Source organism: Eutrigla gurnardus, assembly GCF_963514095.1.
Source record: "Eutrigla gurnardus genome assembly, chromosome: 3".
Lineage (NCBI taxonomy): Eukaryota > Metazoa > Chordata > Actinopteri > Perciformes > Triglidae > Eutrigla > Eutrigla gurnardus.
In genome coordinates this window covers 28,983,167-28,998,693 of record NC_139917.1, presented here as the reverse complement: position 1 = coordinate 28,998,693, position 15,527 = coordinate 28,983,167, and the positions used below count along the sequence as shown (strand labels likewise).

Sequence of the window (15,527 nt, the reverse complement as noted above, 5' to 3'; positions counted from 1 at the left end):
TCATTAACGTTTTCATCATCTTTTTTTGAATTGCTTTCATGTCAACGGCTTTATCTGGTGCGTTAAGATGTGACGGTGCCTCTAATGGGTCAGCAGCGAGTCGGAGTTTATTATAAGGGACAAAACATCTAAGCGGGACAATGGCAGCATTAACAGGGAGGACGCAGCCTTGTGGCGGCGAGGGAAGGATCACATCTCTCTTCTCCACGTCCTTAACAACCTGCTGTCAAGGTGCAGCTGAGCAAGGCACTTCATCATCATCGATTGGTGAGCCGGCGTGTGGCTTACAGTCATTTTCCACTGTGTACTGGAGATGTGTATGAAGCTCAACCGGGTAGTTGATTAATCATTTTAATCATCATAGTTCATTCTCATTCCCTCCGTTTTACTTCCTGGAAGGGCCATTTTAAAAATGTACGATAATGCTAACAGGCTACATTAGGTGTTTTATATAATAATACGTTATAAAACAGATTCCTACCATATCTATTACTATGTTTTCTTAAAAACTGAATACTTGGGCAGTTGTTGATGCCATTAATATACTCAATTATAGTCGTTAAAGGAATACTTCACCCACAAAATGACTTACTCACCCTGTGTTATATTGAATTCTTGTCTTGAAGAAAACTTTGTTTTTCTCACAAGCCCCGACAGTGAAGAGAGAATAAAAAAAACGGGGTGCAGGCTTGATGAATTGAAGTAAACGGAGGTTGCGTTTAACAACAGCAGCAAAACATCCGTTTATAAACCCTCACGACGTGTGCGGCAGAATTAAAGTCTCATTTATCGACGCATCCACATGCATCTCCGCTCAAACTCTGCTCTCAAAAACACTTTGGACTCGTTAAGACTCGCTGCAGGCCGTTTAAGTGTTTTGAACAGAACCTGGATTATTATGGACCAGTAGTGTGAGAGTATGTTAGCGCATGTTTTAAGGTAGTTTTGCTGTTGTTAACTGTGGCCACCATTTCATCAAGACTTTCCTCCCTTTGCTGAGTCTTTGTTCACCTGCCGCAGGAAAACAAAGTTTCCTTCAACAAATCAAGGTAACGAGAGGTGAGCTATTGAAATACAAATAGAGTTCCTATAAAGCTTAATCTGACTCTATGAATATCTGGCTGGTTAGAGCAAAAAAAGGTTCAGCAAAACATCCCTGAATGAGCAAAAAAGGGAAGGTTTAAACACTCCCATATTCAACGACTGCAATGGATATTGTTTTGTTTTTTAAATCCGTCATGACTGGATGGCAAACAACTTTAAACCCTCTGAATGCTTCATTGAGTTCAAATGGTTGAATGCGTTTACTGCCAAAATCAGACTTGGGCCAAATCATACGTTCAGCGAGCCTTTGGCTCGGCTTAGTTACAGCGATGCCCGAATGTGTGTGTGTGTGTGTGTGTGTGTGTGTGTGTGTGTGTGTGTGTGTGTGTGTGTGTGTGTGTGTGTGTGTGTGTGTGTGTGTGTGTGTGTGCTAACAAACAGAGCATGTTGACCTTCGGGAATTACACACACTGAGAAATCAATATCACAGGGAGGTCTAGTCAGGAAGCAGGGGTAGCAAGATGGACAGAGAGCAGAGTCACATGACATGCATCGACCAATCAGAAGGCCTCTAACAGTATGATAAAAAATGTATTAAATTACCTTCTTGTTTGTTTGTTTTTAAACTGCATATAAATACATCGTATTATTTAACTTCTTCATAGATATCCATGATTCAACTTTTGATTTTAAAAGTTACAATTCGATTAAACATTTATTTTTCCAGCACTGAGATGGAGCCACTTTCTTATCTTATCATAGCCTTTGGGCTTTTTTTTGTTTGTGAAATATAAAATATAAGATTTTACCGATTTTAAAAATGCCCAAATATCCAACCCAGAGCACAACTCCACCAAAAGAACTTTCAGCAGACACAGATGGTGTTAAGTGCAATTCTAGCTCTGGGTGACAGCGGGAAAACGGCTTATTTATGGTCTTGTTTTTGTGTGTGTGTGATTGTCGGGCACCTTGGTTAATAACAGCACTCTCTTCTGCAGTCGGCGGACCAGAGCGTCCTGCGCCTCCCTCTTCTTCTGCTCCTCCAGAGTCTTGCTGCGCTGCTGGGACAGCTCGGCTCGGAGCTCGGCCTGCGATCGCTCCACGGTCCTCACGCTGACGGACCCGGAGAGGTGAACGTATGTGAGGGTTAACAACAGGGGAGAGGAGTGGGAAGGAGTGAAACAGGTCGTTTAGTGCTGAATGTCCAGACAATCTGAGGAAAAATCGATCATCGTAAATTAAGAACAATACTCCTCACGGATAAGTAACCGGAGTGACACCGAACACCCCGACAACTGTCCAGGATTTATTTGCAGTGGGCGACTTGTGCCAGGTCTGATCAATAGGACAATAATAATACCAGAAGCTCCCCTTCATCCCTTCCCACACCTGGCACACTCTGCCATTCTGCTGGTTTCTAATATTTCATAATGAGCCCAATATGCTGGGCAGAAAGAGAGAGACGCTTGTTAGCTAATGAATGCTTTCTTAGCCGGACTGAGCTGCAGCGATGAATGGAGGAGAGCATGAGCATGACAGCAGCATGAGCAGCAGCCCTCCCTACAGACATCACCTCAGCCTGAACAGGACAAGTTTAATTAGAGAATCCCCTCTCACTCTCACTCACAATCTTTCTCACACTCTCTCTCACACACACACACACACCAGTGGTTACTGTCAGGAGTGCTATCAGAATCTGGACCAGTTTAATTAACTTTGTGACAATTAAGGACTTTGCAGAGATACGCTCTAATAGATACATGGGGAAGGGGAGGCAGACAGAACGAGAGAGAAAAGTCTGACGGCAGAGAGAGCAGGGATTTCATGTACATGTGAAAGTGTGTGTGTGTGTGTGTGTGTGTGTGTGTGTGTGTGTGTGTGTGTGTGTGTGTGTGTGTGTTACCGGCTGCTGTGTGTGTAGTTCTGCTCTTGCAGAGCAATCTCTCTCTTCTGGATCTGAATCACCTCCCTGGACAGATCCTCCGGTTTCCTACAGACAGTAATACACAGAACAGTTAGCATGCACATGTGTGCACACACGCACAATGAAAAATCAATACGGCTGGCGAGAGAGCAGACAGGACGGGGGATGGATGAAAACAACGGCGTTTTCCATATTCTTTTGTCATTGGGGCCAGTGGGGAGCTGGGGAAATAAAGGAGGCGTGAGCAGCGGAGGGAAGGGATGAGAGGATGATAGCGGGGCTAAATACTGGACACAGCTCGACAGAACAAACTCACTCCGTGGGAGAGATTGACAGATTACAAAACACACACAAGCGTACACACAATGGGAAGGCAACAATGCAGAATGTCACATACGCCCAGAGATGCATCGCATGACCTCCACACTCTAAATCCTGGCTGTAACTTTGGAATCCGTCAGAAGAAAAAGAGTGAATGCCACCATCGTTTCATCTCTGGTGAACTGGGCATACTTTAAGGGAGCTTGGCTCGAAAGCTGACTTTTAAAATCATACACCTGGAAAAAGTGAGTCTGTAGCGCCAACATCAGGAGAGCAGCCTAAAAGGAGGTCAGAGTATCATTGCTAACAAGAAGGGCTAGGTGTGAGAATAATTTCATGACTGAAATATGAGTTCATGAATCATATCATGGAATAACTATGATACACCAAAGTAGGTAATTCCACATAGCCTATATGCACAGGGGGATTAAGCTTCCCCTGATCTGATGGGAGAAGCTGTTTTTAGGGGTCAGTGCAGCTCGAGTCTAGTTGTAAAAACACACTTAAACTGGAAATTATTCCCGAGCCTCGTTAAAGTGTTGCCGGTTTTACAAAACATTGTGGTAAGACGAGCCCACGTGTGATCCGTGAAGTTACACACTAGCTTTATGGCATCTTAAATATTAATGCAGCAGAGAAAGCCCACGCAGACGACACAGATCAGTTATTTAACCAATAACCTGGATAAAAGGGTATGAGTGTGGTTGGGTTAGAATTGCACGTTGTCGGTCATTTTGATGGACAAGGCTGTAGAAATTCCATCACACTCGCATTAAATGACACGTCAAGCCGAGGCGTAGTTAAATCCAACACACTTGTCAAGGAAAGTGGATCAGATGGAGCCATTAGGGCTGTACCTTTTGTTTTTTAAATTTTTTATGCATTCAAAGCTTCTTTTGATGTTTTTTTGAATGAAGCTTGAAGTGTGTGTGTGTGTGTGTGTGGTAGCAGGTGGGAGAACGTAATGTGGTTCTGAAGAGGCTAAACAAAAAGCAGGATATTTCATTAGGATGATCAAAATAGGTTGTGTTTGTGGGAACGATTACTTCTATTATTTTTCCAATGCATATTTGAGTTTTGGACTGAAGACAGAGAGCAGAGCACATGGCAGTGGCTGCAAAACACACACACACACACACACACACACACACACACACACACACACACACACACACACACACACACACACACACACACACACACACACACACACACACACACACACACACACACACACACACACACACACACACACACACACACACACACACACAGTACTGAGTGTGTGTGTGTGTGTGTGTGCTTTTGAATGATTAATAAAGTCTATGGAACGGAGCTTACAGATGATGCATTTATAGAAGCATGGAGAGAAAAAGGTAAACAGAAACACCATAGTGAGGTAACTTTTCATGTCAACACACCCGAAGCGTCTTATGTGCGTTTGGATTTTTTTCTGATTTAGCTTTATTTAGTAGCGGGAAAAACTCAAGACTTAAACAATGCAATCTTTTCAAAATACAAGACAAAACTTTGTTTAAATTGGGAAACTTTGGGAGCGAGTTAGAAGATACAAAAGAAAAGACAGAATCAATTATTGTGGGGAAATGAGATGCAAACGCACCAAAACAGTCTCAACTATCTCTTTAGCTGGAGGAAAAAAACAAAACACAATCTCCAGAAAACCTGCGCCCTATACTTGTGTCCATCTCTTCGGTCTGATTTCAAGAAATAATATTTTCATGCCTTTTCTGTCAATCCTGCATTCACTTGTAAGCAACATGTGTACACACATGAGCAAGCACCATGTTATCAGGCTGTGTAACAGATGGAAAGAAAATCAACTCCAGCGAGCCGCCAACTGCTGGCAAATGTGAAGCCGCGACTGTGAGGCTCGTCACATCGACCGTGGCTGGGAGGCTTAACTTCTGTCCAAAAGTCATTTTCATGTGGCAAAACAGCACAAAATCTTGGGTAAGACATCAAAATCCTCAAATTCCTCATCTGGAGCACCGGCGTGTTTACGCCTCATTAACAAACATATTCCTCTCACACCACTAATGACCGGCCGGCTGACTAACAGAGCAATAATATGTAAACTAAACCAAAGCATGAAGTATCCGTCGCTTGCAGTTATGAGAAATTACTTGCATGCCGGCAAAATTAACAGATCAATAATACAAAACGCAGCCACCCCTCATGAGATATTTCATATTTAATGAGGGTACGAGAAGCAGCCCACATATGAGCTCGAAGAAAGGAGCTTTGTTTTGATGTCATTAATCCCGACGCTGTTACATTCCTGTTACTGTGATACGCTCATGTCACCGCAGGGCCATGAAGGCATCTTGCTGATAATTTTTATGTGACAAGCGCAGCATCACGACATGAATCCAGATTCAAATTTCACTTATGCTACCGTCGTCATGAAAACACATAAATCCTACATACCTGAAACCACTCGGTGCTTTACAAATTATGATATAATGACCGTTCATTACCGCAATATGCCACTAAAATCTGAGTCAACACTACACGGTGGAATAAAAGGTGAACAGATTGCCGAGTGAAACTTTGCTTCGACTATCGCAGGACCGTGTTGGGAAAACAACATGCGGACAATTAAGTTGGCCATTTAGTAAACAGTAAAAACAGCTTGAAGGAGTTTCTAACTGTTGATCTACAAGCTGCATTAACCTTTACTTTCGATCAGTATGAGCCTCACACATGTGGTTGCCCTTTGGAAGTCTATGATCATGCAGTTTGGGGGGGGGGGGGGGTTGTTGTTTTTCCTTTTAGCAAAAGCACTCAGGCAGCCAATGTCATTTTCACCTGTAATTTTCAGGAGAGAAAATTTCAACTCAATTTCCCCAGGGAGACAGACTAGCATGACAGATTTTTTTTTTTTAAATATGATGGACAGCCCAACCAAACAATGTGTATATTAAACTGAGATTGGTATTACATTCCTGTGATCCTTCCAGGTCTTTTAATAAGTATGAATTTGACAAACTCTATCAGGTCCCATAACACATCGCCCCAGACCAAATGAAACCTCACATGAGGAAAGACTTCATTTCATTTCAACATTTTTTTTTTTTTTTTTTTTTACACCCTTTTATACGTCTACCTTTTCCCCTCCTTGGCCTCAAGGAAGGTGTGACACACATTTTACCACACACGTATGTGTATGTATGTGTGTGTGTATGTGTGTGTGTGTGTGTGTGTGTGTGTGTGTGTGTGAGCATGTACACGATGGACAAGGCTGCGGTGTTTAGAACCTGTCAGCACAAGGAAACATGCAGTCATTCTCTCATTACCAGTTTTGACTGGATGCATTGAGACACAGCACACAGCGCACACACACACACACACACACACACACACACACACACACACACACACACACACACACACACACACACACACACACACACACACACACACACACACACACACACACACACACACACACACACACACACACACACACACACACACACACACACACACACACACACACACACACACACACACGGAATCAATCCACAGTGATGAGGCACATTTATTCAGCGTGACCACAGCTCCACCTGGTGGTACTCCATCAGACTTCATTAAAAAATATATTCCAGATAAACACCAACACAAACACCTGTTTTTCTGTCTCATAATGATCACGCTGAGAGTTTCTGACCTTATGTTGAGTCCGGTAGATTGGCTGAGGTTTTCCCAGGCTTTGAGCTTCTCCGCCAACCTCTAAGGAATCAAGAAAGAAATAGGTCACGAATTAGTAACCACATGTTACTAATGAAGCTCAAGTGGAAGAGAAGAAATAAGATACACAACAGTGACTTCATAAAAGTACATCAACCAACTAAAGTCAGAAATATGTGTGTACCTAACACCGTTCCATGTATTCCATCACTCCCCAGGCATGATAATGATATGCAACAAAGTAAGTGGTGATTCACCTCCTTCTCCAGCTCCACATTGACCAGCTCTTCTTTGGTTTTCTCCATCCTCTCCAGCTTCCTCCTCAGCCCCTCCACCTCCTCTTTCAACAGGCTGCAATTCTCCCCGCTCCGCCTGGACAGAGCGGAGTCAGAAGAGCAATGAGGAAACTCAAAATCATCATCAAAGATTGGGCCTTACTGTCAAATGTAGATATGCTACATTCGGGATTTGACTTTAGAAGATAAGACATTTAGAACTGGACAACATTAACATGGAAACCTTAAACCCTTAGCTTACATTCACATTAAAGGAACTAAAACGCTAAAATCTGAATAATAGAGAGCAGTAGGGAATCATCTTGAGCATAAATAATGCATGTTGTATTTCTGCACTTATAAAGTTAACATTTTGCATGACTTTTCTCCCACTTCTCCAAAGTCATCCATCACTTAATACCTTCGAGTGTGATGTGATGAAACAAAGTCACACTGAAATGTCAAGAAGCACTGTGGGGGGTCCCACTAGGTTGTAGTCTTCAAACTATAAAGAGCCTGTCTATTTTATTAAGAGGCATTAAAAGCTTAAAAATGTATTCAACCTGAGAAAGGCGTTATCGTCTCTGAGACGCTTCAAATCCTTCTCCAGCTCTGGAACCTTGGCCGCCTCTGACTTCACCGTCTTCACGATGGCAAAGTCTTGCTCCTGGAGGGTGAGACGCCTCTCCAACTCCTGGCAAAACAAAACACATTTTAAATAACATTATTTAAATTGATCAGGAGCTTAAATATCTATCATGTAAAAATGTGTCAAACGTGATAAAAACAAGACATTTCAACCTATATTTGGTCGTTTGGAAATTAAAAATTAAGTAAAAAAGTAGTTCAGAATGTCACCAGCTCCGATGATGAACTTTACATGTGACGTTGAGCATGTTAAATAGAACATAAGTCTTTTATAGACATGTGAAAATATATATAATATGTATGAGAATGAAAATAGAAATAATCAAACTATTTTAAATAAGGTAAATTAAAATTGGGCTGTAATTTCTCTACCATGATAGCTAAATGGACCGCAGTCACTCATTATTCCAATAAATGATCACGATCAACTTATTGCGAGTGTTTTTATGCCAATCTGCGATAAAATCTTGTATCGTCCAATCCCTAGTTAGTTATCATATTCAGGATATGATCGCCGTTTACAATATTCTCACATATCCAGGTTTCTGATCGTCTGCATTGGTGCAGGATTATCTTCCACTTCAACTCGTGATGAAGGACGATGTTGCGAACACAGCGGTGTCGTCTTCTAAATCCATTTTTAGAGTCACCTGTGCTGTATTGTCATTGGTGCTGTCATAACAGTGTTAGTAGCTGGCTGTTTGAACAAGTTGGTCCATCATGCATACACAAAGCCTGTGATCACAAATGTAGCTCACAAAAGTAGTCAAAAGTAATGACAACTGTGTGTAACATACCTTAATCTTGATGATGTGCTCTGAGCAGGAAGACTGGGCCGCTTGGAGACTTTGGCAAAGCTGAGAGACTTCCTGGTACTTCCTGATTACAATACCAAGCAGAAGTGTGAGGTCAGCATTCATCTTACGCAGCAAAGCATGTACCACAGCAAGGTAAGTTGATGCTCTCAGTGTGTGTCTGCACCTGCGTTGCAAATCTAACTGTTCCTGCAGTTCCTGGTTTTCCAGGGTTTGAGAAGAAATTGTCGAGTCTTGGTTTTGCATCTTCTGCTTCAGCTCTCTGATCTCATCCTTTAAAGAACTGATGGTCTGGGAACAGATTACAGATGTCAGCTGACATGAGGCAAGAGACATGAACGGAGTAGAAATGCAGTAAGCGTGTGTGTGTGTGTGTGTGTGTGTGTGTGTACCTGATTAGCAGTGTTCAGTCTAGAATCTCTCTCCTCCACTTTCTTGTTCAGGCCCTCCAGATTCTTTCGGAGAGCACGATTGACCTCCAGCTGCTCAGACAGGTTTTTTGCTGCCTCCGTGTCTCTCCACTCCAACTTTTTTATTCTCCCCAAGAGATCCTGGTTCCGGTCGACCTCGTGCTGTAACACGAAAGGGTGAGACACAGGTTTTACCCCAATGTCTTCTGCGATGCTACATTTGCATTAACTGAAAGTGTACGGTTGTGTACCTCCAAGTCTCGCCTGCTGTCGGAAGCAACCCTCTCAAGCTCATATCGAGCTCGCTTGTGACTCAGCTCCATCTGCTTCTTCTCCTGGTCCAACTGAACGTACTGATTCATGGAGTGAACCCTGTCTGCTGTTTCCAACAACTGAAAAAAGGCCGTTGACAAGTCAGTCAGTGGCAGGAAGTTGCATGTCAACACGGCCCTTTGCAAAGCTTACTGTCGATGCTGTCAGTTTGTGTATACCTCCATGCCTCGCGTGTACTGACTCTGCAGGATTCCGTTCCCCGCCGAGTGCTCCGACAGCCGCTGTGGACGTTCGGTGCGGCTGATGAAGGAATTGAAGGACTTCAAGGTGGCTAACACAGTGGTGTCGTCTTCTAAATCCATCTTTAGAGTCGCTGGTGTTGTGGTGCAAGAAATGGAAGATTCAGAGACAAGAGAGAGAGTAAGCTTTGTAAGCTAAAGACAGATAGATAGATAGATAGATAGATAGATAGATAGATAGATAGATAGATAGATAGATAGATAGATAGATAGATTATGTTAAAGCTCTAAAAGTCTCACATAACTACTCACAAGTCATGTCAACGTTATAAAAACGCCAAATGCTAACGGTAAATAAAAGCTAGCCAAGCTACGTAACGGTCACTGACATTAGCTTCCTTGCTAACCAACACAAACAGCTGCAGACGTTTGTGCTAGCTAAGCTACCACCTTTACAATACGCGCTGATGTTTAGTTGAGTTTGGCTCGTTATCTGTTTTAAGCCGTCATCTCTCCTGTCTCACTACAGTCTAGGCGTGACGCTCAGTTCAAGTTAAAGTTGTTGCTACAAACTTATTTAAGCTACTTATTTAAGCTAATTATTGTTCAGGAGGCGCTAGCATGGTTACACTAGTAAAGAAGCAGCACGTATTTAAAGCTACGTTAATACAGTTCTCGCTGGGAAGCATGACGTCCTCACCTCGGAGATGACGTGTGGAGAGGAGCAGGTTAGTAGTAGAGAAGTTATCTTCGCTCTGCTAGCATATTGGACGTGTTACAGTGCACACAGAAATCCCTCCAGTTCAAGTCGAATGAAATCCGGGAAGTATCGCGAGACTTCTGGACGTATCACGAGAGCGTCTTCTTCCTCGTTGGGCGTTTATTGGCTGCTAATGGGTGCATTATCGCCGACAACTGGTGTGGAGTGTGGACATCAGAAAGCTCACATTATTTAAAAAAAACATGTAATAAAATAATAAATAAAAAAGGCTCAAATTTTATTAGTACTGGAATAGTATTTGATAACACTTTCTTGAGTTCTATTGCACATCTCTACCATAAAAAATACTTTTTTAACTTACTTTTTTATCTTTTTTCTCATATCAGATTCAGAGTCAGAAACAGATTTATTACCAAGAAGGATTTTACACCAATGAGGAATTTCTCTTGGTGCCTGTATGTATTATATAAATAACATCTCATACTTCTCATCTCATTCTTTTCTGTCTTTCTCTAATCGCTTCTGCCACATTTCCTTCAATTCTCTGTTCAATTATATCACAAAGGTGTCAGTTTCAGACTTTAATCAATTCAATGGATGGTTGGTGAGGAAGAAAATTGAACTTCACAGCAGCATATTACAGTTTTTTTTTTTTACACAACTAAACAGTTTATATGTTGATGGATGAGAAAACATAATTCAGGTAAAAGTAAGACCTCAAGCAGTAGATGGACAGCTTTTATGGCAGTTTGTATGCCATTTTAAGGAGGGAAGACATGATTTAGCCACTATATAAATACACTCTCAGGAGCACGAGTCAGAGAGAAGATTTAAAGTTAAATATCATCAACATCATCACCACCACAACTGTCAGCTTTTCAACTATCAGTCTAATAAAATAGAAAATATATCTTCATCATCAGCCTAGTACCTTTGTGGTGTGTGTGTGTGTGTGTGTGTGTGTGTGTGTGTGTGTGTGTGTGTGTGTGTGTGTGTGTGTGTGTGTGTGTGTGTGTGACAAATGTAGTTCCCTAGTTTGTCCCACAGAGAGCAGCACTGTTATATCCATTAATCTGCATTTTACACATGATGAGGGAAACATAAACACGCGGCTGTCATCGGCTCGTCATTATGAAAATGCACACGTTATTCTTAAGTCTCCGTTTTAAAGACAAAGTGTGTGTCACTGATAATGCTCCTGATCTGAAATTGATTTCTCTACAAACAGCCAAAGTAACTAAACCTTGTGACTAACAGATTATTATGTGTCCAGTGTGCTCGGTGCATCAATATTTAATTGAACCCCATGAGGAAGTGCGCTCTCTGCATTAGAAAGCCACAGCACGGCGTCCGAGGAATAACTCTGAGTATTCCTTCTCACCTGGCATACATGAATATCTTTTAATGTGTGAGTGGAAACTAGAGGCTCAGAGGATTTATGTAAACATAGGGAGGGAATAAGCTCGGAGAGGAACCAAGGCCTCACCTGTAAGATTAGAATACTAAAGCCTAAATGAAAACCAGCAAACGGAGAAAACACAGAGAACACATAGAAGTCATCAGAATGTAGTAGACGGTGAAGGCCTCGTTTAGTTTAGTCGCCCGACTGTGACATCACGACAAAAAAAACACCATTTAAGTCCCAGACAACTTCGGATAAAGCATCTTTTCAAGGTTCAAAGGTCGGAAATCTAAAAACTACAAACTTCTCTGAAGTCGAGCAGCAAACAATCCAACATGAACTAAAAAATAAAGGAACCAAAGCTGCTAACTTCAGGAGAAAGCAACACAGGGGGGGGGGGGGGGGGGGTCAAACCACCTCGCCAACTGTAGGGGGTTGAGAGGCAGCTTTCACATTAGCATTAGCAATCTGCAGCAGCGGTCAAGGGAGGGTCCATATTACCACACCAGAGGGGTCAATAGGTCAAGGCCCTCATTTTACCTTTTATGTATGCTGAGAGATGAGACAGACAACTTTAAATACAAGCTAGGGGGGGGGGGGGGGGGGGCACAGAGGACAGCTCCTGCATGGATGGATGGTGGAGGGTGGAGGGTGGAGGGTGGAGGGTGGAGGATGGAGGATGGAGGATGGAGGGTGGAGGGTGGAGAGGGGAGGATGGAGGGTGGATGAGGGGAGGATGGAGGGTGGAGAGGGTAAGGATGGAGGGTGGAGAGGGGAGGATGGAGGGTGGATGAGGGGAGGATGGAGGGTGGAGAGGGGAGGATGGAGGGTGGAGAGGGTAAGGATGGAGGGTGGAGAGGGGAGGATGGAGGGTGGAGAGGGGAGGATGGAGGATGGAGGATGGAGGGGGGAGGATGGAGGGGGTAGAGGGGAGGGTGGAGGGTGGAGAGGAGAGGATGGAGAGGGGAGAATGGAGGGTGGAGAGGGGAGGGTGGAGGATGGAGAGGGGAGGGTGGAGGGTGGAGGATGGAGGGTGGAGGATGGAGAGGGGAGGGTGGAGGGTGGAGAGGGGAGGGTGGAGGATGGAGAGGGGAGGGTGGAGGGTGGAGAGGAGAGGATGGAGAGGGGAGGATGGAGGGTGGAGAGGGGAGGGTGGAGGATGGAGAGGGGAGGGTGGAGGGTGGAGGATGGAGGGTGGAGGATGGAGAGGGGAGGGTGGAGGGTGGAGGGTGGAGGGGTGTGAATTCATCCGAAAAGGTCAGACAGAAGACATGTCCTCCTCAGAGTGACACGAGAGAGAACGGGAGCTCTCCGTCAATGTCTCTTTCTTCCCGTCCCTTCATCCTCCAGAGTATTCTATCTGTTTCGGTCCGCCCCCCCCCCCCCTCCTCTTTGGACCCCCCCCTCTTTGGACTCCCCCCCCCCCCCACCCCCCCCTTCTTTGGACTCCCCCCCCTAATCTCCCACACTCCGGAGGGTAACAACGCTGTTTCCCCCCACTGTCTCTCTTTATCTGTCATCAGTCCCACGAAGTCCTCCCTGCTTCTCTCTTGGGTACCACTACTCCTCGCCGCCCCCACCTGCCCTCCTGAACGCAGGGATCTCTGATGAGATGACGTATACACACACACACACACATAACACACACACACACACACACACACACACATAACACACACACACTCACACTCAGAAGTAAATCAGCAGACGTGCCTGCAGATGTGCCCTTCATTGCCATCTGTTTTAAAAATAAATAAATAAAAACATGAAAGCAGCTCTCTGAAAGCTTCTCCACCCACAGCATGTAAACATCAACACGAACGCTTTCCGTTCAAATATGCGAGGAGTTCGGCAGCCGACGTCGAAGCTAAACTAAAATTATTAGGTTACGTCGTCTGGAAAACTTTCACAACTTGTCAAAGAAGTGTGAGACGTACACTGTTAGAAATTTTCCTGTAAAAAAACAGTAAAGAACTGGCAGCTGGGTTGCCATTATGTTACTGTAAAATTAACATATTTTTGCTGTCACTGAAAGTTACAGCTTTAAACTGTAAATAAAAAAAACAGTGTGAACTGTAAAAAAACAGTAATGAACTGGCAGCTGGGTTGCCATTATGTTTCTGTAAAATCTACATATTTTTACTGTTACTCAATTAACAGTTTTGTCTTGTAAATGAAAAACACAGTGTAAACTGATATTTAAAATTACTTTCACTGTGTTTTACAATTAAATGACTATTTAGTTTGTATTATTTATACATTTCAATAATCTATTAAAATATGATTGCACACAGTTAAAGGCACTTTTGTTAAGAAAAACATGTTACATGTGACTGACTTTAGGTTTCACTAAATCTCTGTTTGAACCTGGCCACGGAAGGCAAACCATAATAAATTAACCTACTGATATTTCAATCCTGTCATTAAAATGTAAGAGAAAAAGCAGCTTCTTATTGCACTTTACTTTTATTTGAATGTAAAGATTACATGTAAAAACTTCACATGCTGAACAAATTGCATGTTAAAAACAGTATTACATGTTAAAATGACATGTTAAAAACAGTGTTACGAACATTTATATATTAACAGTATTACAAACATATACAGTACTGTTAGTGTGGAAGTCCAAGAACATCGGCAGGAGAGTTACGGCTCACTCGAAGACACCAGGTTTCTCAATCCAGCCTGCAAGTAGCCGTGTGTGTGTGTGCGTTGTGTGTGGGTGTGTGTGGGGTGTTTGCCTGTGTGTGCCTGTGTGTGTGTGAGAGAGAGAGAGAGAGAGAGGAGAGAGAGAGAGAGAGAGAGAGAGAGAGAGATCAGCTCTAAAATAACTTATATTCGCAACAACTTACACTTATATTGCATACAAAATTAACATTTCTGCCCCTCATTCCCCCATCCTGATAAAAAAAAATGTCCCAAGCCATGAACTACACCTTAGCAAACCATAACATTCCAACCTTAAACATCCTCCTGGTACCTTTAATATAACCTTTTGTTGCTTGCATATGCAGTGGTGTAAACATACCAAGTAGTATCAGACGAGGAGTTTCTGGTATGTTGATGGTCCTCTCAATGTCAGCTGTAGTGGCAGATCCCTAGGACATAGAAAGTGAATTACAAACTGTGTTGTTATAAGATGAGTCATTGTATGACATAGTATATGTATATATAAAAAGAAAACGTACATCTGCAAGTAGGATCAGATCTGTAATGTTCTCGGAAAAGTGAGCCATCAGAAGCTGGAGGACACAATATGACAGCTCATCTTCACAGAGAGAGAACTTCCTCATTACAAATTACCAGAGGTCCCCAGGTAATACTTATCTCGTGCGAATAGAGTAAATTACATAGACGGTTTACACAAACTATCATAAAGTTTCATTAATTCACTGACAAAATGCAGCGGTCAACAAACGTTAACTTTGTAGAATTAAAATGTGCTCCTTGTGTTGTTTGACGATCAGCTTTGAAAATTTAGCTAGCTGCTAACCATTCTAGCATGTGCATATGCTGTAATCATCAATGCTAACAAAACTAAATCAAAACTAATCAAATCAAACAATAATATAATATGTAATATAAAACAATCAAATAAAGTTGGTACTCACCAAATAATTAGTAAGATGGAGATGGATCAGGAATAGCAGGTAACTAGCTTCACATGTGCAGCTCAGGCAATGCTCTTCCCAGAATGCCAAAAATAATGCATGATACTGTTATCTAATACACTTTAACGGTAAA

The 15,527-nt window shown here is 42.8% G+C and overlaps 1 protein-coding gene across 2 annotated transcripts in view; it reads right to left on the bottom strand.

The window, feature by feature from the left end:
* mad1l1 (mitotic arrest deficient 1 like 1) overlaps positions 1-10,492 on the bottom strand; it is a 54,441-nt gene extending 43,949 nt beyond the window's left edge. Inside the window, exons 1-11 of one of the 2 annotated variants that reach the window (XM_084005881.1) lie at positions 10,361-10,492; positions 9,640-9,794; positions 9,400-9,540; positions 9,131-9,310; positions 8,905-9,029; positions 8,721-8,802; positions 7,839-7,969; positions 7,258-7,372; positions 6,981-7,042; positions 2,948-3,034; positions 2,013-2,157 (exon numbers count right to left, since the gene is read on the bottom strand). In XM_084005881.1, the coding sequence (XP_083862007.1) occupies positions 2,013-2,157; positions 2,948-3,034; positions 6,981-7,042; positions 7,258-7,372; positions 7,839-7,969; positions 8,721-8,802; positions 8,905-9,029; positions 9,131-9,310; positions 9,400-9,540; positions 9,640-9,783 (1,212 nt within the window). In that variant the 5' untranslated portion in view covers positions 9,784-9,794; positions 10,361-10,492. Of the gene's footprint in view, positions 1-2,012; positions 2,158-2,947; positions 3,035-6,980; positions 7,043-7,257; positions 7,373-7,838; positions 7,970-8,720; positions 8,803-8,904; positions 9,030-9,130; positions 9,311-9,399; positions 9,541-9,639; positions 9,811-10,360 lie in introns of those variants that run through there. The other variant, XM_084005882.1, reaches the window with a different exon arrangement.
* Between the last annotated feature and the right edge of the window lie 5,035 nt (positions 10,493-15,527).